The sequence below is a fragment of the Zalophus californianus genome, chromosome 1, assembly GCF_009762305.2.
Source record: "Zalophus californianus isolate mZalCal1 chromosome 1, mZalCal1.pri.v2, whole genome shotgun sequence".
Lineage (NCBI taxonomy): Eukaryota > Metazoa > Chordata > Mammalia > Carnivora > Otariidae > Zalophus > Zalophus californianus.
Window position 1 is genome coordinate 170918899 of NC_045595.1, and position 14317 is coordinate 170933215.

Here is a 14317-nt window from a genome sequence, read left to right on the forward strand (position 1 = left end):
AGTTGGTTTAAAGAAGAAATTTGACCCTACCCTCCATCACATATTCACTGCCACCATGTCTTGTCAAACCTTCCTTTAACATTTCACTTACATATCTCTCTTTTCTATTCCCACTGTCAAGGCCTTTCACCAACGCTAAGACTTCGATCATGGGCCCGTATCTCCCGTCAAGTGCTAGCCACGATTCATGCAGCTGGGCATGTTAGAGAACACCACTTTCCTCATGACACTCCTTGGCTCAAAACCCAAGCATATCAAATTTACATTTGTTTGCCTTTTTACAACATGGCGCCAACCCAGTGACCCACAGGAGGCCCACGCAACTCTTCAGTCATACTGGTGTCCATGCTCTCCCCACTCCCTTTTTTATACGGCCTCTCTTTGTAAATGTTTCCCCCACTGCAACTAAAGAGAGAATTTTCTATATTCTTACCTATGAAAATCTTCTAATGGTCAAGTTCTAACACAAAAAAGACCTTACCTTTGATTGTTAGGGAATCAAAGCTACCATTATTTTTCCCTTCTCTGAAATTACAGATGTGCTTCTGTCTGAACACACTAACTCCGTAATCATGAGTTTAATTATACAAACTTTCAGTAGCGTAATCCTCCCCTAGGACATTGTGAAATTCAAGTGATTATGCTTTAATGAAACAGGTAAATGCAGTAACAATCAGAGGTGACATTAGGCTGAACAACTGCATTTTTTATTATAATCAGTTTTGCCATTTAGAACTGCAATTTACTGATTTTTTAACCCTCTTCCAAACTGAGTTTTATTATTAATCATTCTTAATCATTCTTATTAATATGTATAAGCAAATTAATTTATTTTATTTTCAGAAAGCTAGTTCTAAAATGCAATAAAGAGGCATAACCTAAAATATCCTTTAAAGTTTAAAAGTATATTTCTGTTTAAAATTTCATTTAGTCAGAAACGTCCACAACAGTCACCTGTCAATCTTCAAGGCTTTTGTTTGCTATTAATAATAGAGTGCTAGTAACATTATTTAAAATGCTGCCGTATTAATGTTCCCCCAGGGATGTAAGTTACAGTAACAGAATACATAACTAAATGTCTCACACAAGTAAGTTTCCTCTGCATTGTGTTATACAAACAATGCATGGGTGGTGTACTTTAAAAGGGAAAAAGCTAAGAGGCATTTGAGTCTGCCACAACAGAGAAGGAAACAGCATAATGGAAAAAAGCATAATGATGGCTAAAAAATGGAAAATAAACAAAAAGAAGAATGCTTATGTCCTTAGCCAGAGGACCAGTTTTTTTCTCTAGTTAACTAAGAAAGATTTCACCGGTTAAGTTTTTTCTTCTTCATGGTGGCTATTCTCACGGAAATAATGTCTCTCTCAAGACTTGCATAATTCTTGATGGACCGAGGCAGTAAACACTAACAACTGAAGGGTACTTTATAGTAACCTAGCAACAATCAACAGTTTATTCTTAGTAAAGTTTGTATGGCTTCCTCCCCAACTTTTCTAGTCATAATAATAACTTTACAAACATCTTGACGAAACTTGCAAACTTAGACTATGAAAACCTTTGTAGGAATGGAGGCAAAACTACAGGAGAGAAACAGTCAAGAATGGATTACAGTTAACAAAAACAATTAAGAAAACCTAATGGACTCCACCTCACATAAAATATCTTCAGTCCCTGATCTAACAGATCTCTCTCTTCTCGGCAAATTAATGAAGACAAAACTGAAGTAACTTCTGACGATTAAGAAAAACGTCATTCCTTTAACAAAAATATTAAATGCACTGTAAACAGTAATTTGCAATATTCAAACGTCATTCCTTTAACAAAAATATTAAATGCACTGTAAACAGTAATTTGCAATATTCACTTCTAATATTTGAGAAAAGAAACACTTGACTCAAGAATTACTGCGATGCTACCTCACCCCCAATTATTTCTGGGAGCAAAGATGGCCCTTGAGCAGAATCTACAACTGCTGCTAACTGATGGTATCCTCTGCATCTATTCACAGCAAACTGAAGACATCACCAAAGTAGTATCTTTAAAGAATACCAAAGTTTTGACTACTCAGATTCGAGCAAATAAAAGAGGGTGAAGCAAGATAGTTCTAGGCTTAGGCCTAGGCGAATTTGGAATGGTAACAGTCCCCATGAAAACGAAGCTATCAGTAGGTAGAATTTTGACAAGGTTGTAGAAAGGAAGCAGTTCGATGCCCGATTCTTACTTTGTAAAATGTTTAGAACAATGCTAATGCTTTTTCCATTCGATGCTCAATAGTTTTTCCTTCCTCACTGAAAGTTGCTAGCCTGTTCAAGACATGAGGGCACTCACACTGCAGTTTAAAAAACGACTCCAAGAACAAACACTGGAAAAAGGAAAAAATGCAAGCAACACTTTTTCTTTTAATATAGTCTAAGCAAATGGCAGGTGTGCAAATACTCATTTATATATCTATAATCAACAGCCTGAGGTTTTTTGCTTGATATTATTGTGGTTGGGCTTTTGGGTGGTGAGAAGGTTGCTGTTTTCAACAACTTATCTTTTTTCCCCACTGGGCTTGGCATGATGCCTGACATTCACAAAAAAAGCACAAAACCATTAAATTACTTAAGTCTTAGAACATTCTACCTACAAACTATTCATCTCAATCAGTTTCTAGTGAGTTAGCTAATTAAATGAGCACTCAAATGTTGCTTGCTGAGCCGAATTGCTCACAGTTAAATTTTTTAGTGAAAACGAACACTGTCCCTCAAAGCTGCAGCCACATCCATCTCCTCATAGTACCACCAACATTCACCTTGGCATCTAACACGGGGGGCTCTGCCAAGAACTTTCTCATGTTTTCCACCCACCTAACCCCTGTTTATTCTCTCAAGATTCCAATCAGGTGCCACCTCCTCCAGGAGAGGTACCCCTTCTTTGTGCAACCCTAATGGCAGCGCATGTGGTTATGTGACTCCGCTGTCCCTCCTTCAACTTTAAGCGATCTGAAGTATGAGATCGTATCTCACTTTTATTTCCATTCCCTGTGCCTATTACAGTATTGGGCCCAAAAGCAGAACATAAATTTGTTAAGACACAGGCTTGTTTGCAGTATTCCAGGAGGTATTAATTCACATAAAATACATGCAGATACCCCTTTCATGATGGCTTTTTCTGTATGCTATCTGCAACTATCAAGAACTTAATAACATCGGCTCAAATCATTGTGATAGGGTCCACCTTAATTTGTATATTTAAGCATATAAACAAAATCTCCACAACTTGAAAAAATATAGCGGCGCCTGGGTGGCTCAGTCGTTAAGCTTCTGTCTTCAGCTCAGGTCATGATCCCAGGGTCCTGGGATCGAGCTCAGCATGGGGCTCCATGCTTGGCTTGGAGCCTGCTTCTCTCTCTCCCTCTGCCCCTCCCCCTGCTCATGCTCACTCGTGCTCATGTTCTCTCTCACACGCACTCTGACAAAATAAATAAATCTTAAAAAAAAAAGAAAAAATATGTATCTGTGACTGTCATATGCATAACTGTAATAAGTCATGTGCTCTTTTACCACAGAAGGAACTCTTTAGAATACACTGGGAAAATTCTGTCCTTATCTGCGATCTGTCCTAATCACTAATTCACCTCTCCTCTAAACCACCACAGCACTTCTCGTGAAATATTTTATTATATTGGGAGACCTTCCTCATGCAAGTATTAAATAATATTTTCTAAGCAGAAAATAAAAAAGCAATACACCTTTCCTTTCTCTCCCCACTCCTCTATTTTTCACCTAACACTCATCACTCACATACACACACACACACACACATCATGCACCATTTCATTTTATGGTCCAGATTATAGGTAACATTTTAAATTATCATTCACTGTAATACTTCATATGCATAAGTTCAAAAGATTATCAATATGATAAAGATTAGCAAAACTAGCACAAATATTAGCAATCACCTCTAAACACTGCGAGGCCAAAGTACAGCTTTACTACAAGACAAATAAAACAAAACAAAAATTAGGGAAAATCCATGGTTTGGTTACCTTTAAGACACGTTTGATAGAACCCAATACAAAGTCTCTCTGTGGATGCTTCCTGTTCTGAAGGATCCAGTCATGATTTAACACCTTTTCCCCTTCTTCCAGCACACATTTCTGACCCTGGAAATGTGGCTTCTCATACAAAATCCAGCTGAAAAAATATAAAAGCATGATCAGTTATAATTAATTTTCTAAGAAATGAGGCATAAAACAAATGATACTTAATCCAGACTATCTCACCTACCTTTTAAAAGCTGAGCTATTTTCCACCATTAGCACATAATTCTATTTTTGAAACAATGATATATGCTAATGTAAGTATAGATAAGTAGCATAAGAATAAAAGTGCATACAAGTTGGAAATATTCCTGAACATAATCTATGCCTATGCTTATATACATGTACACATGCACTTTCTAGATGGTATATAAACAAAGCCATACATTTCTATTAAAACAGCAGTTTAATAATTCCACATTTTAAATAAAATGGGAGCACATACATCCCATTTTATTACATGAAAACAACACTACACCATACCACTTACATCATGAATATTGATCAGTGAGTAACTGAGACACTGGACAAAGAAATTTTGGCTCCAGCATGTCCAAGGGAAATGGTCAATTACAAATGAGGTTTTCCCTCATTTTTACACCATACAAAGAATCCTTCACTTCTTGACTATGTCAGCTATACAAATGACTCTAAGTATGTGGCCTTCACATTCCTTAGCATCCCACAAATTTTGAACTCACTTTCAAAGCTATGCTTCATTCAATTCATGCCTTTAACTCAACTTGCCAAATCTAACCTGCTAATAGTGTAGTTTCAGGATGGTACTGATTGTATATATATATATTAGGTCTCGCTACTTATAGCTGGCTTTAAGCACTAAAAACAACCTATATTTTCTGTCACAGTAGATAAAGAGAACAATTAAGTTATAAAACACTAATAATGTTTCAAAATATTCTGTCAAAAACCGAGGAAAAGGAATGTGACTTCAATAAAAAATATAAAAAGCATAAACAGTAAGAAAATACACTTAGTTGGGAGAAACATGCTACAAAATTTTAAGAGATCTCTTACCAGCCCCTTACAACTTTTATCAGTACCCCATTCGGAAAGGACCATGATGTAGCATCAGGAATACTACAGTAGATCTCTTGCTTATATTTACTTCCATGGAGATCATAGATAACCATCTGCAACATATAGTAAGTAGGCACAATAACTAATTTTAAGAATGCATTTAAAATTCCAAAATGCCTAGAATGTAGAAAATAAAATATCCTAAATATATAAAAGTAATTATTACTTTAGATGCTAAATCTGTGAGTAAAATAATCCCTTTTAAAGTCAGTTAAAAGTATTTACTTTAAACTCCCCAAACCTGAAAGTAACCTTACTTTTTTTTTTTTAAGTCAACCCTGTACCCAGTGTGGGGCTTGAACTCACAACCCCAAGATCAAGAGTCGCCTGCCCTCCCAACTGAGCCAGCCAGATGCTCCTAAAATAACTTTACTTTTCATATCTTAGTCTATAAGAAACTTATGCTTACTGGGGCGCCCGGGTGGCTCAGTCAAGAATCTGCCTTCAGCTCAGGTCATGATCTTAGGGTTAGGGTCCTGGGATCGAGCCCCACATCAGGCTCCTTGCTCAGTGGTGTCTGGCTCTCTCTCTCCCTCCCTCTACCTCATGCTCTCTCTCACGCTCTCTCTCAAATAAAATCTTTAAAAAGAAAACCAAACAAACAAGAAACTTATGCTTACCTTCCCAGGTCTTGGGTTACACCTCAAAATTTGTTTGTTAATATTCTGAAATAATAAAAGTGTAAGAAGGAAGCCTTAAGAAACATCAACAGAGAGATATATAGTTCAGTTTCTTAGCAGTCACAAGTCTAATTTAGCACATATTTACTTAGGGGCCATTAAATGCAAAGCACACCTCTAGGTACTACAAGGGGTGTAAGGGCAAATATAAAGGAAAATGATGTGTTGTTTGTGCCCTCAAGAAGCTTATAGCTACAAAGGGGGAAAAAGATAGATCACACTCACATGACTCTTCTAAGTGAAGGACTAAGTTAAACTACAGGTAAAACACAAAAAAGAAGCCAAGTGATGGCCATCAAGGGAAACGGCACCATGATGGAGGTCAAATGATGGCACAGGGAGGCGCCCAAAGGCTTGTCTGAGCAAGTGATATGGAGAAGACCTTGAAAAACAGGATTTCAACTAGTGAAGCAATGTGGCAGGTTGGGGTCAGGGAGTAGCAGAAAAAAACTTCCATGAAGAGAACATACTGAGGAAAAGTACAGTGGTAGGAAACACAGGGTGCATGACCAGAGCATGAGGAGACAAAGCTGGACAAACAGGACCTGGGTGCGTTGGAATGCAGTGAAGATGTTCCCTGTGACTTGGTAGGTGATGGGGAATCATTAAAGAAAGATTTCTTCAAATCCCACCCTTTCTTTTTTTAAAGACTGCCTTGCAAGCTACTGGTTGATATTCAAGTATATAACTATCTGATACTATGGCTATTCAAGGTGAAGATACAGGTCTTTGGAATCCTAGAGAAAGTTCCATGATCTTGGGAATGCCAGAAAGGAAAGTCCCACGTTAAATGGATATATTCTATGTTAGACATTTAAATATTTCTAAGGCAAAGAATACATATAACTGAATTTCAAGGCATTTTCCAGTTATAACGCTTTCAGCTTTTTCTTTGAATTAGGCTGTTCATTGCCTTGCTTTGTATGAACAACATGAGCAATTATAGTGAGAGGATACTGTGAGGTTGTCACTTAAAATGTTTTAAAATATTAGGAAATATTTTACTGAGACACACAGGTTCAATGGTTCCAGTAACAAATTCCCCATATATACTATCTTCAGAAATTCAAATGCTATCATTTAATTTAGCTTGAAAACTATATATTAGCAAAGAACTGGGAAATAACCTGCTTCTCCCTTATGCCTCTTAAATTCCGACTAAGCAATTTTGTTTTCTCATTTTAACAGTCCAGCTAAAATACAGCAGTTGTGACACACTTCAGTTAAAGGATAAAGTAACCTCTGATATATTTTTAAAACAATCCTCACACAACCTCAAAACACTGATTTTCTTAATAAGCTTTCAGATCATTTTATGACCCAAAGCACTACCTCACTAGTTAATAATCAAAGTAACTTACCTCTGTGAACGGGCTTAATCTGCCTGAGATGTCCTGAGCACGAAAGTATTTTGACACTGGTTCCTGAAAAATCCCACCAAATCGGGCTCCCTTCTCTGAGGAATGGGTTTTGGAAGTCTGCAAATACTGATGATAAGCACTCTTTAAAGAAGAATGTAGTTTGGAAGTAAGGTCAGATTTTTGTAGAAATGAAGCCTTTTCTGGCCACAGACCAACTTGCAGATTGGAGGTAGTAGGTTCATTTGACATTACATATGAATTCTTAGAAATTCCAGTCCTTTCCTGGCTATCATCAGGGTAAAATGCGATGGAAGGGTCTGGCCGCTTGAAGGCTTCCTTCCTCCTCCCTCTCAGGCTTCCTTTATGTAACGGTTCCTCCTCCTCCTCCACGTGCTCCTCCTCCTCTTCCCCTACCCCCCGTCTGTCTTCATCAAAATTCATCTTCAAGCGCTCTGATACGGACTGCAGAAGGGATAAAACAGAAGAGGGCTGGCTTGCACTCTCTCTTGATTTTGTGGAGCCATGATGACCAGGCGAGACCTCACTGGACAGAATGTCCTCCTGAGAACTGTCATCCTCATAAATGGGAGACAAAGCTAAGGGATAAATTTTGTACCTTTTGGCCTCCACTGATAAGAACAATTCCGAACTATCACTATCAAACGTCTCACCTAATTTAGTATCCTTTTCAAAATGATGGACGAGGTCAGTTCTGCTCTCAGACCTCTCGCACGCGAGAACAGGCATGCTGTCAGCAGATGTCTCAGGAAAGGAGAGACAGTGTGTTCTTCTTACTTCTGCGGTAGCACACCTGCCCTCATCTTGAAGGGGTTCTTCATATAATATAGTAAAGGAAGAATTTTCTTGTTCATCCTGAGAAATGAAGGCCAAGTTAGATTCTTCTTTTTCATCGCTATAATTATCATCCCTTATTCGGTTATCTACTGCAATAACAGATGTTCTTCTGTCTAGCTTCCCTATGGTACCCTCAGGTTGAAAATCTGACATTGCTAAAGCTGGGTAGCCTTCATAATCCTTACTTAATGTTGGTGATTCATATCCCCTGAAATAGGAAGAGGCAAGTCTGTTGTCACACGCTATCAAGCCTTCCTTTCTCTCAGGGGGATCTCTCTCCATTTCTCCAGCACTCTCTCCACCAGCCTTTTGCGGGGTTTTTTCAGCTTCATATATGGGAGGCATGGCCTCTGCTTGTGTAACAGGCAATTCCAGGTCTGTTCTGTATGTTTTCTGCATGTTTACCATTGTGGATAACACTTTGTGTTTCCTGAGAGCCTCATGAGAATCTTCTGGAGATATTCTTTCCATTTCTCTTGGAGAGGGCATGGACACAATCATGCCAAGGGTCTCTTTAGCCTCTCTCTTACATGGTTTTTCCACTTCTAAGAAGGCAGGGACTGTCGCCTTGTGAGCTTCTTCCACTTCTGTTTTCCTAATACCCTCTCCAGCATCCTTTTGATAAGATATTTCTACCACAGGTACTGCAATCTTTCCAGTGATGCCCTCCACATCTTTTTCATAGATATTTACCACTTCTAACATAATGGGCATAACCTCAGTTTTGTCCAGATCCCCTTTAGCATCTCTTAGGTAAGTATCTGCCATTTCTAATCCAACAGGTATCATCTCAGTTTCAATATCCCCTTCGGCATCCTCTGGGTAAATATCTTCCATTTCTAATGTGGCAGGTATCACTTCAGTCTTTTCAGTAATCCCCTCAAAGTCTTTTTGGTAGGCATCTTCCATTTCTGACATAACCGCTGTGATCCCAGTCTTGCCAATATCACCTTCAGCATGCTTTTGGTAAATGTTTTCCATTTCTAATCCAACAAGGATCACCTCAGTCTTTACAATATCCCCTTCAGCATCCTTTTGGTAAATATTTTCCATCTCTAATGTGGTAGGTATCATTTCAGTCTTTTCAGTAATTACCTCAGCATCTTTTTGGTAAATATTTTTCACTTCTGAAATAACAGGCAGCATGTCAGTTTTGCCAAGATCTCCTTCAACATCCCTCCTCTTATAAGCTTTTTTCATTCCTAAAATGGCAGGTAATGCCTCAGTTTTTTCAATATACCTCTCAGCATCTACTTGGTATACCTCTCCCACTTTAAGAATGTCAGCTATTGGCTCAGTTTTTGTGATATTCAATTTGGCTTCCTTTTTATGTGCTCTTCCCATTTCTGACATAGGAGGGACTGCCTCATATTTCATAATATTCAATTCAGCATCCTTTTTGTTTGTTTCTCCCAGTTCTAACATGGAAGGTCTAAGCTCTATTTCCCCCATATTTACTTCAGTATCTTTCTTGTGTACTTTCCCTACTCCTGATGTTGTAAGGAGTGTGCTTTTATTACTGTGTCCCGGCGAGCTTTTTTCAGATATACACACAAGACTATCAGACAAACTGCTTTTGGATGTCCCAGGTACATGGAGGTCATCATTTGCAAATGGAGGCCATTTGAAATTAAATACAAGAGTTTTTGTATTCTCTGTCCCAGTTTTGTGATTATCCACACAGTCTATTTCCACTTTCTCTTTAGAGTCCTCTTTGAAAAATAAATGTGTTTTTACCTTATTATCTAACCCTTTATGGGGTGTGTCTTCGGCTAGCAAAACAGTATCTGATTTCAGCAAATTTATACTATCAGACTGTCCAGCTCCATTTCCAGAAAATGGGGATTTTTGGTAGAGAACAATTTCTCTTCCTTTAATTGACTCTGTGTCATTAACTAAGTTACTTACAGAGAAGAATCTACCTAATACTTTATTTTCATTAATTTCACACGTGCTTTGATTTACTGCCTGTTCAGACACCAAGAACTCCCTTAATGTATCATGTGGCTTAACACTATCACTGTTCAGAATTTCTGAAGTATTAGCCTGAAGTTCAGAATCCCAGGTATCCTCAGTATCTTCAAAAGCATCATTTGTCAAATTTTCTTGGGCTGAATAAATAATCTCATTGACTAACTCCCTAGCTTGATCTTCTAACAAACAAGATAAATTCATTCTATCAGAATCAAAAAGGAGACTCTTCTCACCAACTGTAGGTGAAACACAGACCTTTTCTTCCCCTCGGACAGCTGACCTGTTTTCCATGCCCTGCTCTTCCAAATGCTCTGTCAGTTCAATCCCTGTCAGTGTCACTTCTGATGGGTTTTTCTCACGGATATCTTCTTTCAGAGTACCTGGATTCATTATGCCGTCTATGGCTATATGCTCCTGGCAGGTAGCAACTCTGTGTTTGGATTTTAATTCTTCCCTGACAGAGTTAAAAATTTCACTAATCAATGTATCAGCCTTTTTCAGTAAACCACTTTTGAGGTCCAAAAGTTGGTCATGTGCTCTCCTCCTTGCTTCTATGTGCTTAGCAGGTGCTTCAGAACACTGCTGGCTTGAGCTGTTAACTGACGCTGGAGCCCCAGCAACTGCTCCAGTCTCTGCTTCCATAGGATTGTCAAATCGGGCAGCAGTTGGGAAATCAAGAGATCCCTTCCCAGTAGGATTCCCAAAATGTTCCTCAAATGGGGTCACTTCTGACCCTGTTGGGACAGATGTTTCCAATTCCAAATAAGAGCTCTTAGGGTACAGCAGGTTAGTTAAAGAGGCACCTTCAGGTGTAGCATCTATGGTAACTTTTACAGAACTGAAATTATTTGGGGGATTATGTGAACTTAAAACCACGCTAACTTCTTCAGAGTTACTGGAGGAAGACATGTTATTAATACTACCACTTAGGAAATGAGTATTTTCTTTCCTTCTATGAGATAAGGCTTTCTTTCCTGATATCAGCACAGGAGCATTATGAAAGTTTGAATCCCCAGATGCAAATGCATTTTTTTCCGAACTTCTATCAGAATCCAGAAAAAGTGAATTTACTTTTGTACTGTCAGTTTCTTGGAGTTGTGGAGAAGCACTAGTTAGGCTGAGTTTTGCCATTTTTGAGAAACCAGAAATCTTTCTAGTCTCACAACTATCTGAAGGTTGATGAATCACACAAGCACGGGCTTCGTAATTCTGTGCCATTTGCCTAGTGACTTTTTCATTATGAAGAGGAGGTAAAATCTCAGATGTATTACTTTTAGGAAAAGCAGGAAGATAAACTAAGGCTTCTGCCTCTGTTTCCTGAATATCTTGATATTTGGAGGCAGGAAGAGAAACTTCAGTTTGACAATTCTCTTCAAGGCCAGAAGTTGAATATTTTTCTTTTATTTCCTCATGATCCATCGATTGAAAACTTTTGTCCCGTTCAACCTCTTGGGAAGCTAATTCCGATAAAGTAAGCTTTCCTGGCATATCTGTAACTTCAAATGGAGAAGAAATTTTATCCTGAGAAATGTCTCTGGGCTCTGTTTGGGAAACAGCTATCTTGGAGAGGGCTATAGTGTTTTCTCTTCCAGAATACAACTCAACAGGAATACTGTTCTGACCATCAACTTCCACTTTTGAGATAATTTTGGCAATGTTAGGTTTGGTTTCCAAGGAAAGAGAATCAGACTTTTCTATGGTGCTCTTACTTGCTCTAGTGTTTGAAAGCATCAATTCTACTTTAGTAAGGTCTTGAGATGAAGTGGAACTGTGGTCCTCAGAGAGGCTTTCAGACTCCAATCTCGAGTCCACTCCAGTTACATGAACATCTATGGCTGTAAGATCTAGTGGAACGTGGCATTTTTTGACTTCAGGAAGAACTTCCTTGGATTCAAGAGTTGCAGAGACATGCCCGAGACGAAGGCAAGCAGGAGGCCTCTTCCCATCTGCTGCCTCAGCACGATTTGCCACGTTTTCTTCTTGACACTGACTAGGATGATTGGAAATATCAACAATGTTGACATCCCCAGTTTCAGTGAGCACAGAAGAACATTCATCCTTTAAAACAGGAATATCTAATTTGCTTGGCATACCAACTCTGGAAACAAAGGTAGGAGATGAAATACTGAAATCTGATTTTTTACAGTCAAGGGAAAAAGATGTTCTGACACCAGGTGATGCTTTGGCTTGTTGAAGACTCTCAGAATCAAGAAGAGATTCTGAAATGTGCTTTCGGTTAGGTTCAAAATTCAGTTCAGGTGCTATTTTACTTTCTAAGCGTGCTACAATGGCTGATTCACTGATGTGTTTTACAGAAGCAGGGTTGTTTTGATTTATTCTAACCATACGAGGCATTTTGCCATGTGGCCTAAAATCGGGCCTTCTGGCTTCTGTTACAAACAACTGGTCAGTATCTTTGGGTAATGGCTCAATTCTACCTTTTGGAGCTTTTATGAGACTTGAAGTTCTGGGTTCACCAACCAAGGTGTTTTCTGTTTCTTGTATGATTTTTCTAGCAGCCAAATTTTTCTGTGAGTCTTGGGCAGACAGTCTATTTCCTTCATTTACAAGTTCTGTGTCTGTCACAGCATGTCTCTGAAGAGCAGGGATGTTGGTGCGACTGGCAGCCTGCTTTGCTGAGTTATCTGCGGTTTGCTTGTCAGAACACTTACTCTCTGGCAACTGTGGATCTTCGCGCCTAATTGATTTATCTGAACTTGGCAAATCTGTACTTCCCTCTTTGGTAGTGTCACTCCCATCAGACTTCCTACAAGAGAAGTCAGAAATAGTGGGGCTCACAGGCTCAACATGTTCTCTTTGCACCAAGGTCCCAGCACTCATCACTGAACTGACGTCCTTCACTGTAGTTTCTGTTGTAGTTACCCCGTGAAAATCTAGACTGCAAGGAACTTTGCTACTGTTACTTCCTGTAAACAACGCTGAACATACCAAATTCCTGTCAGTCTGAGAAACTCGTGCACCATTTAAATGGTGCTGTGAGTCAGATTCTCTAACAGTGGAGCTGGATTTAGTCCCAGAAGAAGGGGATGGCCTACTTCTCACAGGTCCCCCAGGATCATTTTTATTTAAAACATCCTTAGAAAAAGCAGTATTGGGCAAATCTGGGTTGTTTGTCAGATGGCTTTCTGTGTTAAGATTTACTTTGCTACAATCAGAGTCTTCTGACAGGCCTTCGAGCAAATGCCTTTTCATAGATACATCTGTGCTAGCTGATGACAATGATGACACCATCCTAGCCTCCGTCTCACTTCCAGGACCAATATGGATGCTTGTACTAGAGTCAGAACTTTCATTTTCTCTGTCCGAGGGAGTCACAGTTTCCAATGCAGTCTGGTGCTTCAAATATTTCCTAATTTGCCTGGGGCCTCGATATGTTGCATATGTTACTGACGGCCTCTCTGGTTTACCATCTAGTTGTCTGTAAAAAGCAACAGCACAACAGTATCAGGAAATACAGTTAGTAACACTTAGCAGTAATCCTAGAAAGTATGGTAAGGTTTCTCAAATTATTCCTACTTTTAATATGTATTAATTGGTGAAGGAAATCCTAAAATGTTGTAGTTAAACCTGTCTTTATTTAAAAAAAAATAATAAAGATTTGACAAGCAGCATGTGAATGTCAAGGCAGCATGAATGTTCGAGCTTTAGAACCTTTCCCCCTTACCTGATTGTGTACATCTCTCTCACTGTGGTTAATGGAGAGAATATGGGCTGACAAGTCCGAGGCTTGGGTTTTAGTTATAATCTCAAAGGAGTGCTCTACTGGAAGGAACTATACTGCCTTTATGCCTCATACTGGCAAGTTTCTGGATATGTCACTGAATTCTCCACCATATCAGAGCATCATAGTAAGCTTCTCTTCCTTTACTCTTAGATGTGAATTTAAAGAGCAACTTTGAGCACATAGGGGGAGAACTTCTCCCCCTCTCATGTTATAGTAGTAAGAGAACTAAGGTTACTAGAATAAAATTCTGCTTCCTATCTCATTTCCTATTTCTGTAGACATGTATATTTCTTTGTGTAGCCATTTCTTCAGAATTATTTTATCGATCTTTTGAGGAAAAAAAAATACTGCAGCCTGTTGAGAGTTGGTTTTAAGTATAAAACTTAAAGCTTTGAAAGAAAAACCAACCAAACAGTAAAATTTCTTGTAATTTATTCAGGCTTCTGGATCTTTATATTCTAAAGGCTCTTGTGATTTCTGAATAATTACTATATTTTGATACCAGATTTCACCAGT

At 38.8% G+C, this 14317-nt stretch overlaps 1 protein-coding gene and 1 long non-coding RNA gene across 2 annotated transcripts in view; one reads left to right on the forward strand and one right to left on the reverse strand.

Moving 5' to 3' along the window:
• The window catches only part of CRYBG3 (crystallin beta-gamma domain containing 3), a 106457-nt gene that overhangs the window by 51449 nt on the left and 40691 nt on the right, over positions 1 to 14317 (reverse strand). The window contains exons 4-7 of the mRNA XM_027584692.2: positions 7228 to 13495; positions 5807 to 5851; positions 5124 to 5239; positions 4035 to 4182 (exon numbers count right to left, since the gene is read on the reverse strand). Coding sequence (XP_027440493.2) covers positions 4035 to 4182; positions 5124 to 5239; positions 5807 to 5851; positions 7228 to 13495 — 6577 coding nt within the window. The remainder of the gene's footprint in view (positions 1 to 4034; positions 4183 to 5123; positions 5240 to 5806; positions 5852 to 7227; positions 13496 to 14317) is intronic.
• Positions 12058 to 14317, forward strand: part of LOC113917125 — a 45839-nt gene continuing 43579 nt past the window's right edge. Inside the window, exon 1 of the long non-coding RNA XR_003518133.1 lies at positions 12058 to 12166. This is a non-coding gene — a long non-coding RNA (uncharacterized LOC113917125). The remainder of the gene's footprint in view (positions 12167 to 14317) is intronic.